The sequence below is a fragment of the Meleagris gallopavo genome, chromosome 3 (assembly GCF_905368555.1).
Source record: "Meleagris gallopavo chromosome 3, MGAL_WU_HG_1.1, whole genome shotgun sequence".
Lineage (NCBI taxonomy): Eukaryota > Metazoa > Chordata > Aves > Galliformes > Phasianidae > Meleagris > Meleagris gallopavo.
This window is the reverse complement of record NC_139406.1, coordinates 79,634,296-79,650,197: the sequence shown is the minus strand read 5'-3', so window position 1 is coordinate 79,650,197 and position 15,902 is coordinate 79,634,296. Positions and strand designations below refer to the sequence as shown.

The following is a 15,902-nucleotide window of genomic DNA, read 5'->3' as shown; positions in this document are numbered from 1 at the left end:
CAGCCACAATATGGCTGTTTTGAAATGGGAGCTGTTAGCATATTATGGTGCTTTGCTGAGGTCAGAAAGGAAACCATGGTTAGAGACATTTCCCAGCCCTTGGCTGCCTATCTCATGAGGATTTCCCTTCCTCTCTTTTAACAATTTACTATTTTATTTAAGGAGAAAAAAAAAAAAAAGAAAAAAGAAATAAGAATGAAAAAAAGGCTTAATAAACCAGGGCAGAAAGCCTCTCCCTATATATTGGTTGTAGGAAGCAGAGGTTGACGAGGAGCAGTTGTCTCTCTTGTTCACCAAGCCTGCGTGTGCTGTGCTTCCCTTCTGCCTTTCACTTGGGTTGTTGCTGATGGAGCCCAAAGCACGTAGGGGAATGGTGCCAAGCCTGATTTTCTGGGAGCTGTGAAGGTGTTCAGTGTCCCACAGTTCAGATATAGCCATGAGCTGATTTTGGGTTTTCTTGTAGAGCCAAGCAAGTAAATGCCAGCCTGTCTGCTGCAGTGGCACATGCTGTGGTACGAACCGATAGACGCTGTTGATTAATCTCTTGAACATTCCTTTGAGAATTCAGTTTCCATCAATGCATTTTAATAATTCTTTCATTTTCACATCTGTATATTCATAATTAAAGGAAGCAGTTCATTCAACAATAAAAAGAAATCCCTGTCTGGCTCTTTCTTGTGGGCTTCTAATTTCCACGTTGCATAGCACTGCTTTGGCAGCATGGGCTTGTACAGCGGTCATCTTTTAGCCTCGTCATGCTGCCTAAACCATCAACTTTTTCTCACTTCTTGAATCTCGGTGGTGGGTTTGCTTTCCAGCTTCAGGTCAGCCTAAGACATACTGCCTTTTTGCCCTAATGAAATTGACTTGTGGGGCTGTGAATTCAGGATAAAGTGTAGAGATCTGCAGGAAGCGATTAGCTGCTGGTTACTGGTGTAAAGGTTAATGCCTTATGACATTAAGATTTTTATCAGCATGTACAATTAAATGTACGTGAACAAAACTCCTAAACTTTGTACTCTTGCTGTAGCAGAAGGAAAAGATGGTATCCTCTTAGAGAAACTGTGAGCAGCAGCATCACATGTGACACTGTTCCTCTTGTTTCTATTCCCCACTCCTGCCTTTACAGGGGAAAAAAATAAATCTCTAAATCTAAAGAAGTCTGAAGTCTGCCTGTGCAATTCTCAGGACAAGTGAACTGCTGAGTCTGCCAGCTGTAACCTTCATTCCACCAACTGCTCTAGCTTTGCTGTTTCTTAGGAGTTTTGAGTGGACGCCTTTTGTATGTTTTTGTTGCTGGATTTAATATTTTTCACAGAGTTTCGGAAGACTGGTTTCTCTATAATTCATCCTTGTTTTCTTCTCCAAATGTTATGTCGCTGATTTGCAGTCATGATTCAAATCAAAACATGAAACATTAGACATTGATATGGCAAGCTTTTAGAAGCAGAGGAGATGGCAGTTTTCACTAATAGCAGAGTCAGTTCAAGTGTGTGCACGGTGCCCAGATCACAGCACTCTGTGGACGTGTTAACATTATCCTGGTGCTACTACTGGTAATGTTTTAGGTAGACAACTTTTGCTTTGGGCTAAACCAGCCCCACTTTTTCTGTTGGGCTTTACAGTTCTCAAGCTCCCTGTTCTTCCAGTGCCCAGTCTTACGGAGCTGTGGGCAGCTGCTCCATGTGCTGGCAGTGTTGCATGGGCCACAACTGGGAGTCCTGCAGAGCCACCACTGTGCTGGGGGAGCGGGGCTGCCAGTTGGTGCCCAGCCTTTTATTAGCCTGGTGCTAGTATCGTCCTGCACTGAACTGTGGGGCTGGAGTGAAACAAGCATGCCATCTGGTGAGCAGGCAAACGGGAGCAAAGTACAGGTCCTGCTGCTGCAGGTGGAGACAGTGTTAGGAGCCTGTGTTCATAGAGCTGGACAGCGTGCTTTAGGTTTGTAGAAGGTACAGACCTGCAACAATCTGGACATGTGATAGGATGGGAAATCAGTTGGTTTAGATCTGAGAGTCATAAGGAGTAACTATTTTTTTTTTTATTGATGGGTCAGGTTCTGTCAAGATGCTGTGGGATGCAGTAATGTAAAGGTTATTTAAAATAAGACTCAAATCCCATGCTTAGTTTGGCCACTAGATTCTGATGCTGAAGAAGACCCAAATGTTACCAACCTAACACATATGTGACTTTGTTTGTTGTAGTCTCTGTTCTTTATGCATGTATACACTCATCTTACTATCTACATACAAATGGTTATGTGAATGCTGTCTTACAGTAAGATTTTTATCAGTGTGATGTTGGGCTGTTCTCGTTACTCACAGGAGAAGAAGCCATGGAGAAGTTATGAAGATCATTTCTAATTCCTCTCATGTGTTCTTTCAATACATACTGTGAACAAAAGAATTGTTTGAGAGATACATAAATATAATTTGGCTCTGATTTCATCTCTGTCTTCTTGTAAAGCAAGGCATCCTTGTAGCATAAATCCAGTTGTAGCAGATTTCCAGGGATAAGAAATTTATAGCTGATGCTGATTGCCCCCAAAAAGACTATAAGTATTGTGAGATATTCTCTACAGAAATATTATAGTTTTAGGTCCCATATCAGTTAATCAAGTAATTTTAGGAGCTGGATTCCCTCCTGATTGCTAATAGTACAAAGATCACTTTTGCAGCCTTATGTCTTGCGGTTTATCAGATCAAACTGTTGCAGGAGTAATTATTTACTCTTGACTAGTCCCATTTTGGGAAGAATCTGCACACTGATTCATGGCTGAAACATTTATCTCTTGGGTTATTTTAAATAACAGTTGTGGATGTTCTGAAGCTATTCCTAGATTGGAAAATTAGAAGCAGCCCTAGTTGGGATTGATTGGCATGGGGAGAGCAAACAGCAACAGATTATTGATTGGGCAGCGGCTCACTGAGCAAGATGACATGGTCTGTGCTCAGCCAACTGGCTTACGTTTGGCAGTCCTTTCACTCAGTTGTGGTTATCTTGCCCCATCTGTGTTGGACTCTCAGCCTCTCCACCTAATTGGCTGTGTTAATTTGTAGCCCGCACCTTCAGATCTCAGGTACATCCCAAATTCCTTTGCACAAGTTGCAACATTACTTCAAAGAAGGTGCTGTTGTAGCCTCTGCAAATAATTTTGGGACTTTCTGTAGACTGAAAGATGCCATTGAACCCAGTTGCTTTAATAAGTTGCTTTCTTCATAAGTGAAAACAGGACAAAAGCTTTCAATTTTTTGTGGGATATGTCCCAGCGCAGCAAATCAGCCTGACATCGTTACTGGATATTTCTTAAAATTGGTGAGGTGTTGGCTTGGGGATTGAGGTGGCAAGAAGGCAGTGAAGGAGGAAGACAGGAGTGGAGAGGTAAGGGTCACTTGTAGGGTGGGGTGTTCAGAATAAAAGTCTGTAGTTGTACCTTTATTAACTTTTTTTTTTTTTTTAAGATAAATTCTAGGTCTGTTTTTAAGGAAACTTAAAAATTAATGGAAACGAGTTGCAGTTAGTGTCTAGAGTGTTTTAAAGCATATTTTAAATGGGAAAACAACTGTCCGCTTTTGTGCATTCTCTTTGGGCTGCAGATTTCTATTTGTTTCCCATCTGTAGTTCTTGCATCTGTTCCATACGTTGCAGTGTGTAGATTCTGCAACCTGTGTTGTCCTTACGTTTGTGGAAATTATGTATTTAACTCTCAGAAAAAAATCAATTTTTGAATCTTTTCTGTATGTGTTTTATTATCCTGGCAGATCATCAAGGTTTAAATTAAATTTCCGATGTCTGCGTGGTCAAGGCTAATGTGAAGGCTCTTGGCACTAGCCCACCACGCAATGAGGAATGAAAGCCAGTAGAGTAAGAAGTCTCTTATCAAAAGCTGAAAGCTAGATTCATAAAATCACTTATGCAGGCATTATGAGATTTTTCTCATGGAACGTTTATGTGAGAGTTGGGCAAAAACTGATTGAAGAAGAGCATGATTTGCACTATATGTATTCATCTAGCAGTCAACAGCTGAAATTGGCACCCATTGCCAGCTGTAAAGGAATATGAGCGCACACAGCCCACAGCAGAGCTTGAGGAGTCTCCTTGCTCTGTGCACTCCTTTCCCCTCTCCCACCCGAATGAACTGGTAAACTAGAATACATGTTTCGTAGTGAACTTGCCGTATTTGATTCCTAGGGCCATTTGAAAAATGTTTCTTGGTTTTAAAGCTTTGTTCGTAACAAAACATTGTGATGGATAAGTTGCAAGAGTAGCTTTTCTTGTCAGCATTTTACTTCATGCCTCAACTTAAAAAGAAATATAAATAATAGATAAAAGAGGCAAACAATAGATGCAGTATTCACAATGAATCCATTTTCAGTTACTTTGGTTGTTTTTTTGTTTTACTTTGTTTTAAGAATGTGTTTCTGACATAGCGTGGGGTCTGTATGGTCTGTACTGCAACAGAGATCCTTTCCTAGGTAACGGGGATGCTTCCAGAGGCAAGGTAATTCACCACTGCTTTGGCTGGAGCTGCTACTGGGTTCCAGCGTCAGTTCTCTGATTTCTGACAAGTGGCCAAGATTTCTTGAATAGGCACAGCTTTCTGTTTTGTGTGGAGAACACACAATCCGCTCTTTTGTTGTGGTTGCCACTGCTGTTGTTTCTCCCCCATTCACAATGGAGAGTGGGGTTACTTGCGCCGAGTGCAAAACCAGTGCCAAAATCTGACTTGCTTAAATTTAATGCGATGTTAATTTTTGTGATAGACGTAGAAAATATCAGAGATGTAGTATGAATTCCCCTGTATTAAGACCTCCAAGTCAAGAGGCCGTATTGGTGATGAAAGTTTTATCTGTCATAGGAATACCAGGATGAGAGTTTACTGGATGATTCAACCCAAATGTATAAAAACTGTTTATATAGAGATTGCCAAACATTTTCCATCGCTTTTCCTTTTATCTAAATTCTTGAATATATTACTAAATAAAGTACTCTGTGTTTGGAATGTATGACTGTGGGATATATGGAAACTCATAGCATGTGGGGGGAAGCGTTAGAATAGGGAAATACAATAGTTTTGTAAACTTTACGTGAATATAGGTACATCGTATATAGACTCAAGATTCAATTTGCTGATCAAAGCATCCAAATAACTTTGGATTTAATAATGTCAGCAATGAATGCTAATATATGGAAATTGAGAAGCATGGAGCAACAATAGCTAGCCACGCTTACCTGTATTACCCTGCAGCATGTAGATTTACATTTTTTTGTTTTGTTTTGAAATCGCTGTTTGGAAAATGCGTGTTCTTTTTCCCTTCTTCCATACTTCTGAATGTGGGTTCTCCTGAGCAAGCTTAGACAAGATTCAAACTAAACAATAGGGGAACATCAGAACCTTTGAAGGCTCGGCTTGGATAGGTACCCGAAGCCAAAGTCTGCTTTGATGTGCATGGGCTCAACTTCTTTTGCCCTTGGTTGCCCTGTCTTACCTATGTAACTTGTGTCTGGAAACTCTAGCCAATTTTTTTCTTAAAAAAAAAAAAAAAAAAAAAAAAGGACATTTTTGCAAACTCACGTTCGTCTTAGTTCTAGTCTGGCTGGAAAAGTACCGCAATAATGCCCTCTCCAGTGGTGATCTCACATTGCTGTTTCGGGTCCAGGTTGTAGTCTTCTCAATTCGTAGTTTTGATATAGCTGAAATTTCAACCCTGCTTCAGTGTGGTGTGTTTTTTTTTTTTTTTTTTTTTTTTTTTTTTTTTTTTTTTTTTCTGCCTCTACGTGGAAAGAAAATCATTTGAACTTCTCTGGAACTTTAGCCAAAGACATACTCTTTCTCTGTTTCATCTCCTAAATAATTTTTAGTTCAATTTGACTGAAGTTTTGGGCTGAAGAACTTGGATGTCTTCTTTGTTGCATATAATAAGCCTCACCTAGCAGAGAAAGGAGCTGTGATTCTCATTCATGCTTCTCCCAAAGTCAGTGAGGCTTTTACCATTAGTGTCAAGGAAAAGAGGATCAATCCCTTGCATGTCTAATGCAGAAGAAGGAATGAATCACTTGTAGATATACCTGGTTGCTCCTGAGTGGGAGCCAGATCACCTTCATTCCTCACCCAGTGTAACACTGTGCTTGCTTCTGTCAACACACTCAACTCGGTTTAGTTCTGAGTCATTTGCAAACCCTAAACTCCCATTGTCTTCAAAGAACGTTTGGATTAAAAAGAACATCGTGTTTACTCAGGCTGAAAAGAAATTGAAACATTTGAGATCAGCACACCTTCCAGAAAGTTTGGAAAGATTGCTTTCCACCATAAGGATGTGAATAGGATGAACAGGGGGGGATGTGACGGATGGACCAGCAGTCCAGAGGACCTTTGGTTAATCCCAGTTGGCAGTGCAAGAATGACAGGAAACTCTAGTGGAAAGGATCAAATTGAAAATGCTGAAAATATTTACTCTTAATAGTTCATAATTAGATTGTAAGTGCAGAGCTACACGATACCAGGGTCGTCATAATGTTCAGATAGACACTGGATACTTTTATTGGAAGTGAGGATATACAGATTTATTTAACAACAAATCGTAGAACATAAATGAGAGATAATTAAAGGATATAAGCCTTTTTACTCTTCAGAAAATAAGCCACTGTCGGAGTGTTGAGGATTAGCAGCGATTTATTTTTCACAGAGGTAGGCGATTCTGTGTCAGTCCAAAGGCACTGAACCTTCTTTGAAGGATCTAGTGTTGGCCATTCTCCAGGGCAGCACACCAGGCTAAATGGACCTCTGGTCTGATCTAATAGGGAATGCTCTGCAATCCTCTAAAGAGTAATGACTGCAAATTAAGAGAATAACCAGAAGATTCAGTGAGGATGGTAAGGCTTTCCTAAGAGGTGTCAGTCCTGGCAGAAGTCAGTTATTTCATTGCAGTAAGTAAATCAGGCTGAGTTCTCCCTGCAGTGCAATAACAACAGATTGGGAGGCATGCAAAGCAGCATCAATACATAAAAATTAAACTACTTTTAATACACAAAGCTGAGTTTAGATAAATGCAGAGCAGGGAAACAAAGGCACAATATTCTTTGAAAGTATGGCTTTTTTATGTTGTTTTGGAGACTAATTTCCATATAAATAAAATGTCAGCTTATCCTGTAACTGTCATGATAAATTGGGGCATTTAGGCTTTTGCGCAAGGTGCTCTTTCTGTACCTTATTAAATTACAGGATCTTGGTCTTTTGCCAAGTGCCAGGTTGAAGCTCTCTCTGCTGAAATGCAGGGAAAGATGTGGGCCTGAAAGTCAGAAGAAACTAGGTTCAGTGCTGAGCTGAGAACCTGCCTGCAAGTCTCCTGGAACACTCTTGTTTTTGCATCTCTCTCTGTAGATGCTTTCATTTACTCATAAAATGTCATTTGTATTAATTTTCCTGTTTTCCAGAGTTTAATAGGTTGTCATGACATAGAGTGATTATAGATGCTGGATTGAAAGTGGAGGCAAAGCACATCTTTGCCTTCTTGGGTTCCAGAGATCTGCTGGCAGCAAACTGCGTTGGGCCTCTGATAAATGCAGGGCTGCAAACTGCTGTGCTCAGGCTCCCAGAATAAGAGAAGCACTTCTGGAATTTTTGATTTTGGGTACTGGGTACTCTAATATTCCAGCAAGCATTGCCTGTTCAGATAAATCACCTTTTGGCTTCGCTCTCTCCTGAAAGCGTCTGCATGCCGCTTCTAAACTCTGAAGTGAGCAAGTGTCTGCTTTATACCCATAGAAGGGTTAGATTTATTCCAGTGGTTGGATGACTGCTAGTACTGTGCTGTGTTCTGAAGCGTATGGTAATAGAAAAGAGCATTTTGAATTAATTTGCTATGAGTTAATAAAGAGATTTATTTGATGAGAGCTTTTGAAGGTGATGATGCTTAATATCTGAACAGGATTTAAGATGTCCAGAAATGCACCTGAAGAGCTTTGAGAATGATTGGTGTTGGGAAAGTAAATTTTAATAGGAACGAGCAAGCTTCAACAAAATACTTTTTTTTTATTTTTTATTTTTATTTCTCTCTTTCTTGTAAACTGCTGAAAAAGAATTATGAACAGCTCTTGGTGAGCTGGTGGTCAGGGATCACGTGGAAAGACCTGGAAATGCAGCAGGAGAGGGGATGTAGTGAGCACCACAACATTTTGCTATAAGACTGTAAGGCTATAAGAGATGATTTTTCTTCTTGCATTTTCTAGATTGATGAAGCTATCATGGCTTCAGTGGTGCATGCAGAATATAGAATATCAAGTAGATATCTCGACCAAATGAAGCATCTGATCTTGCCAAATGTTACTGATTTCATGAAGAGACTTGTTCTACTCTAATCAATGACAGGCAGGAAGGACTGGCTTGTAGAAAAACATATATATAGCTTAATGAGCACTTAATAATTAATTGCTCTTGCTTAGCACTATAGCGTCCTAGTCTTACAGCTTCCTGTGTGATGTATTTGAAGAAGCTGGGAAAGATCTTACTTGAAGAAGGAATGGCTTGTAGTTAAGGTTATTCTGCCCTCCCATGGTTTAGGATCTGATTCTGGAGTTGCTTACCAAAAGTCTTTTTTCTTCCTTTCCTTTCTCAGCAGACAAAGGTGAAGATGGGAGCTTTGACCAGTCTTGCTGTGTCTTAGTCTAGGGTAGATTGCATTTCATTTAGAGCAGGGAGCACATTTGATAATCTTCAGCAGGGACAACACTGGAGAATTTCACCTGGATTATCCAGTGTATTTACAGATGGTGTTGATTATTAATTTTGAAAATGCTTTAATTAGAAAAGTCCGAAGCCTTTGAACTTGGGGCTATTCTGATGGTCTCGTTGGCTTTCTGGTTGCGCCAAGGGCTGCACGGAGTGCTGCACCCCCGCTGGTAACACACAGAAGTTCTCTCTTAGGACATGACATTTCTGGCTTCGGAGCCTTTGCTCCTTACAGCTGCTCTGTTGTGGAGAGAGTGGGGAAAAGGGTGTAAGGTACGGGCTCCAGACGGGTTAGGTCTTTATGTGCGGGATAGAAGCAGATGCTTTGAATGCTGAAAGGTTTTTTTTTTATATAAAGCACTGCAGACAGTCTTTGTAGCATATTTATGTGTAATAAGCTGGGTTTTGTTTTTTATCTTTTTTCTTTTTTTTTTTTCCACAGGAAAAAAAAAAAAAAAAAAGAGAAATTAAAACCACAGCAGTATTTTCCCATGCAGCTCTGTTGAGCATCCTGCAGTCTCACATGATCAGCTGTCCTGGTGGGGTGGAGTGTGGGAAGGTGTCAAAATACGTCTCTCAATTTTTTTTTTTTCTTAAAAGGGAAAGCCAGATGAGTGCCAAAAGCCCTGTTCTCTTCTTTAGCCCTGCAGTAACAAACTACATGAGTGTATGTTATTAAGATGATAAGATTAAATTTCTAGCTACTAACATGCTATCACAACAGCAAAGGGGGATGAAAGATCTTGAAAAAATTATGAAAATTAGCTTGACGGTCTCCTTTTAATAATAAGATCACTCCTAACCCCAACAGACAGTGTAGGCTAGAATTCCACAGGGCTTTTTTGTGGTCCTAATGATTTTAATAATACTTTGTGCTATGTAGCACCTTTCATTAGAGGATCACAAAGTGCTTTACAGTCACTAATTAATTAAGCCTCACAACACTCCTGTGAGATAGGTAAGTATTAGACATATATTAAGCTGAGACACTGAGAGTTAATGATTTTTTGCTGCATTATTCTGGCAAAATGATGGATGTGTAAGCGCTGGATGTGTATTATATATGCGTGTGGGGGTGTGTAATATATATGAGTGTAAAAGTATTAATTTTACTATACCTGAACAAAGAGGCCCTACTTGAGTCTGTTGAATATAAATGTGTATTTTCATTTAACTTGATGCTGCAGCATATTGATGGATAACATCACAGTCTTTTTAGGCCCTTGACTGAGTTTGCTGTTTGTAGACTTATACAGATATTATTCAGCGATGTATCACGAGATTCAGACCTCTTCATAAATTCTGTTAAAAAGAGAATATGACTAAGACTTGACCTAAACCTGCTGAGCGAGCAGAAGGCAACAGCCATGATGTTTCAAAAGGCTTTGAGGACAAGTCATCACGTTCAGTAAAAGTAAAGAGTAGCAGCAGTGACCCACTGAGAGAGCTGATGATCAGCAGATAATTAGCTTTTGTATTCACCACCCATAAGAAACTGTTGCTTTTCAGAATTTGCTTTTTTGCTTTCCTTTTTTGAAACAAATGCACTAGTCACTATGGTAATTCATTATTGTGAGTTAGAAACTGATTTCAGTAGAGGATTCTACCTTCTGCTTCCAGGTACGAACTGATGTGACTGCAAAACAGAAAAATCTCTGTTAAATACAGGAATTGGGCAGAGTAGCCTTGCCTGGTTTTGAGGGAAACTGTATGTAGCTGTTAGTTCAACTTGAAAATAGTTGAGGGTGGTCATATCAGGTAAAACAAACCCACATGGTTTAAAGGATAATTTCAGTGTAAGGAAAATAAGGTGCTAACCCCTGGATTATGGATGAGTTCTGCAGCCTGGGCCATACACAAAGCTTGCATAGTTCAAAACACCTTTTCATTTACATCAAGCTTAGTGGTTTTTTTTTTTTTTTTTTTTTCCTTTCATTTTGGAAACATGACCATTTGCATGTAGTTAAGGCAGTTCTGTCCTAGTGTCTGCTCAGCACTTGGCCTCTACTAAATGGCCAAGACTTTCGTTTGTTATTGTGGTGCCATTTTTGAGATGTGGCTGGTTACCCATTGGCAACTAAATTAATACCGCTAAATTCATTGCAACTGGAGCTGTAGGCAGCCAGCAGGTGATAACTTGCAATTGCTGACAGCAGAACCTGGACTGGAACGTTATTTGTATGCCATTTTCACTTCCTTTTAACCCAGTCCCTTTACAATAAATACCTGCTGATATATGTGAATTTTCAAGACACTTTTCTACAGCATTTTTCCAGCTGATTTTCAAAACTTACTTACAGCTCATTTTAAACTTTTGGTGGACTTTACATCTAAGAGTTTTTTGCTTTGCTTTCTCTTGTGTGTGTCTGTGTCTGCGTGTGTGTGTGTGTGTGTGTGTGTGAGAGAGAGAGAGAGAAAGAGAGAGAGAGAGAGAGAGACTGTCTAAAGGAGAAGACAGCTATGGTATTTCTCATGCTTAAGGGAAGTAGACAACAGACACTATTTGCATAGTGCCCACTAATAGATGCATGTAAATGTACAATAGGCATAACAATGTTTGTAAATAAAAAGCTTATTTTGAATACATAACTTAGGAAGGAAAACCTTTTTTTTTTGTTTTGTTTTGCAGATATACAGATCAGCTCTCAAAATGTCTTCTGTGTCTTCCGTGCATCTTCTAAGACAATTGCATTAGCCTGCCTGCTAGTTGACTAATAGAATTAATAATTGTAAAAAGCACTCTAAAGCCACATGCCTTATGAAGTCAATGCTGGGTATGATTTTACAAGTATGTGATCCATTTTTTCAAGTGAAATTGTTAACTGAAAACATTCTTGGCACACAATAAAACATTGTGCAATCTGTTATTTGTCTTAGAAATAATAATTTCGGAGTGGCTATATTCTTTCTGTATGTAACTTATTACTTGCTAGGGGATGGTTTCTTCAATTTAGCAGTACTACAGATGTAGTTTTATTTACATAATATGTCTCTGAAAAACGATAGTGGTAGAATTTCAGCGACTAAAAAATACTGTCTTTTTTTTTTTTACTGTCCCTCTGAGTGGATATCAAGCAAATAAGTGTCAGAAGATTTTTCAGAAATGAAAAGTAAAAAGGGGAGAAAATCCTTTTCGGTTGAAATTCAGAAAGTTTTGATGTTTAAATCAATGTTGTTGTCTTCTTTTTCACTCCCCGAGCGTAGAATACTGCATGAAAGTGTTCCACAAGGCAATTTTTTTTCCCCTCCTCCATTAATGCACAAGCATACGGATATGTAAGGAAAATTTGAGCTAAAGTATCTAAATCTGGAGTTCTGTCTAGTTAGACTGTGTACGGTCCAGGTTTTTCTTTTCTCTGCTTTATAGGGATTTTTTTTCTGTCCTCTCTGACTCTATTCTCTGAGTTGCCATGAAGATAGCAAAATCTCTAAACTTTCCTTATCTGCCAAAAATATCTATAACAAAAACATTTTAAAACATTGCATTCAGTCTTGTTTAATTTTGACTGAGGTAACAGCTACAATGTTTACTTTCTTGATTTCTGATTTTTCTTCACTGCTCACAGTCCAGGCTCCTCTTTCTGTCCTCTAACTGCCATGAAATGCATTTAACCAGTAGTTATTTTAGAAACAGTTTGAGCCATGCAGCCAGGTTCCAAGATGAAAGATACAGGCTTAGATGAACATCTACCAGAGATGCCCACCAGTATTTTTAGTGTGTGTCAACCAAGAGCATTCATGGATTCCTGCAGAGAAGCAGCAGTGCTAAAAGGACTATCTTTATACCTAGAATTATATATGTGCGTATGTTGTTGTAGTAGGCTGAGTCTGTAGTGTAATAGTTCTCTTACCACAGCAGGAAATCCTTCTTTTCTCTTAGTTCTGAGTGACTTCATGGTTCAAAAGTTATTGGGGAAAAAAACAGTGAAATTCAGTGTGCACATATCCTGGTAGGTGTGGTTGATGTTAAAGAGGAGGCGCTTGGCTTCCAAAGCATGTGTGCCTCCTACAATGAGGAATCACAGTGGGCATTTAAGAAACCTATTAGGACCACACGGAGTGTCAAGATTTCTGTAATAAAAGCTGGCATTCCGTGTGAAAGCCGTCTCACTGCAGCCCATGCTGCCTGTGGATCGGCTCAACCACAAAGACAACAGAGCCAGCCCAAGAGACAAGTTGAACACTTCCCTTAAGAAGTTGTCTGTTTTTATCGACGTAACATGCAGTGCCCTTTCATGTGGAGCAGATGTAAATAAGAGGATGTACAGACGCCTGTTCTTTTATTTTTAACCTCTGTCCCCAGCGTACTTCTCAAAGTACTGTTTTGAGAAGGTCATCCTCAGCTTTCAAAGGTCTGAATTTAGCACCGTTTGGAGTGCATCAGTGTTGCTCCTAGAATCACCAGGTGGTCCTCCCTTCACAGAGCTATAAATACATGCATGCATGCATACATACATACATATATACTGCCTCCACACGTGCCCAGTGGCAGAGGTCCTGGGAATGGGGTTGGGGCTTCAGTCTGCAGCTTGCATCTTGTGTGTGGTTCTGCAGGTTCCTGCCACTGGACCACACGCAATTTAGCAAGGAGAGGCATCCATCATTGTATACAGCATTGGCAAAGATAAGAGCATGGAAAAAGTTGTAGCACATCTGTCTTCTGCCCATAGCTAGCATGTGAACACAAATGGATCAAAGCTGCTGGTGGTGAATATAAAATCCAGAACCATGCAGTGGAGAGTGAAGGGAAGTTTTAGATAATTTCTTTTTCTAAGTAGGCTGGGGAAGGTGAAGATCTGTAGCGCATCAGGAATTTGGCTTACTACCTGGTGTGTTCTGGTTATTTGTGTCCCACAGTATCCCCTGTCCAGCTAGCAGCTCATTCACTGGTGGCAGGCTGCTTCCTTCTCTCCGCTCCTCATTGCCGTCCTCTCTGAGCTCTGCTAAGTGGATGCTGCAGGCGTGCCTGCACAGTCAGCAGCGGTGGCCTTGTCTGAAAAGTGGGGCTGAGCAGAGGGGCTGGCGTGATGGGATCCATGTGGGTTCCAGGTGTTCTCTGGGTAGATCCCTGCGCTGCAGCACAGCCATGTCAAATGTCTGGGTCCAGGCCTATAAAATTTTATTGACAGCGGGCTTCCTAATAAAGTTAGTTTCTCTTTGTTTGGCAAATAGAACTAATTATATGAATAATGGACTGTGGGGCCTGACTCTTGAATATCCATATAATCCTGTCTGAAGTTTATGGGCAGAACAAGGGCAAGCTTTTGCTATAGAGAAACTGATACCTGCTTAGGAAAAATACTTTCTCTGAAACCTCAAAGTTGCTTCTCTCCTAAATCTGTTTCCTTTATAACTTCAGTGCTCCTGACTATGTCTCCTAGGTGTATTTTTTTGGTAAGCTATGTTACATGTGCTTGAACAGTATATGGGCATTAGTCTACGAAGGCTTATTTTTTATCTTAGTTTTTAAAACGTGTTTTAAAGGAAATATTTATTTAATGTTAATTCTGCTGGACTGTTAGTGTCAGAAAACATAAATGAAAGACATAATTCACTCACAGTGATGGAAGTGTTTTCATAGTGTTTAAAGTTCTCTTAGTTGAGTTCAGTCTCATGTGACCATTTTTTTAAATGCAAAGTTCCAGTTTACTATGTAGACTAAAAGCCTATTTGACAAAACTTCTCTGAAAATCTGATGTATCTGTATAGCTAAGAATGCTTTAAGAAGTGTCAGACCTGTTGTGTATCTTGAATAATTCTATAGGTTGTTTTTTCTTTTTTTTTTTTTTCCTTTTTCTTTTTTTTTGTCTCTCTGTGGTAGATATGGTCCGGAAAAAGAACCCCCCTCTAAGAAACGTTGCTAGTGAAGGTGAGGTACAGACCCTTGAGTCTACAGGTACTGAAAGTGAAGAGTCTGGAAGGAAAAAAGAATTTTCCACAGAGCAGATGCAAGAAAACACTGACCAGCCTGATGCGGCAGAGTTGAATAACAAGGAGGAGCTTTGCACGCATGTCCAAGAGCCATCTTCCAGCATTAAAAAGGACTTGAAAAGCTCAGTGCTGAGTGAAAAGGCTGGCTTCAATTATGAAAGCCACAATAAGGGAGGAAATGTTCCATCCTTCCCTCATGATGAGGTGACAGACAGAAATATGCTGGCTTTCTCATCTCCAGCTGTTGGGGGAATCTGTGAGCCCTTGAAGTCTCCTCAGAAATCAGATGCAGATGACACCCAAGATGTGGTCTGTGCCCCGTCAGGAGATGCAGCACAGACAAATGAGGAGCATCAGATGTCGCCAAAAGCTTCAGATGAAACGACGCAAGCGCAAAGTGGTCAAACTGATGGCCAAGGCTCAAGCCCGGTCCCCATGGCCTCAAAAAACCCACAAGTGCCTTCAGATGGGGGTTTAAGGCTGAACAAATCTAAAGCAGATTTGTTGGTAAATGATAACCCAGATACGGCGCCTCTGTCTCCAGAGCTTCAGGACTTCAAATGCAACATCTGTGGGTATGGTTACTACGGGAACGACCCCACAGATCTCATCAAACACTTCCGCAAGTACCACCTAGGACTGCACAACCGCACCAGGCAGGATGCTGAGCTCGACACTAAAATTTTGGCTCTCCACAACATGGTGCAATTCAGCCACTCCAAAGACTTCCAGAAAGTCAACCGCACTGTGCTTTCAGGGGTACTGCAGGACATCAATTCCCAGAGGCCTGTCTTATTAAACGGGACTTATGATGTGCAGGTTTGTATTTTACCAGTCTCCTCGCTTCTGCTAACTTCCTTCTCAGCTGCAAAGTCAACTGTTTGCAGAGCCTCTCCTACCTACGCAGTTAAAGTATTTTATGTAACCTGCTTAAGCCTTATGAACCATTTGGGTCTGCTTTAGCCAGAATTGCTGCAGGTCTGCTTAGCATCTTGTGCAGTGGAGGAGCAGTTGGCCTTTTGATTGGTGATATTTCATTGTAAAATTTTGTCATTCTGATAATCAATAGTAAAAGATCATACTCAGCAAGCAGGCAGATTGCTATGTTAGTAATCATATCTGAAGGATTGACTGTCGTTGAAAGAAAATAGTGAATAATAATGAATAATAACAACCAGATAGACGAAAGACAGCAGCTGGAAATTAAAAATATAATCCTAAATTATCAGCTGCTGGGAGTCAA

At 40.2% G+C, this 15,902-nt stretch overlaps 1 protein-coding gene across 9 annotated transcripts in view; it reads left to right on the top strand.

The window, feature by feature from the left end:
• TRPS1 (transcriptional repressor GATA binding 1) overlaps nucleotides 1-15,902 on the top strand; it is a 211,281-nt gene that overhangs the window by 25,934 nt on the left and 169,445 nt on the right. For 5 of the 9 annotated variants that reach the window (XM_085221601.1, XM_085221599.1, XM_085221592.1 and 2 more), the window contains exons 2-3: nucleotides 11,358-11,516; nucleotides 14,550-15,478. In XM_085221601.1, coding sequence (XP_085077727.1) covers nucleotides 11,480-11,516; nucleotides 14,550-15,478 — 966 coding nt within the window. In that variant the 5' untranslated portion in view covers nucleotides 11,358-11,479. The remainder of the gene's footprint in view (nucleotides 1-11,357; nucleotides 11,517-14,549; nucleotides 15,479-15,902) is intronic. The other 4 variants (XM_085221595.1, XM_085221600.1, XM_085221598.1 and 1 more) reach the window with 2 other exon arrangements.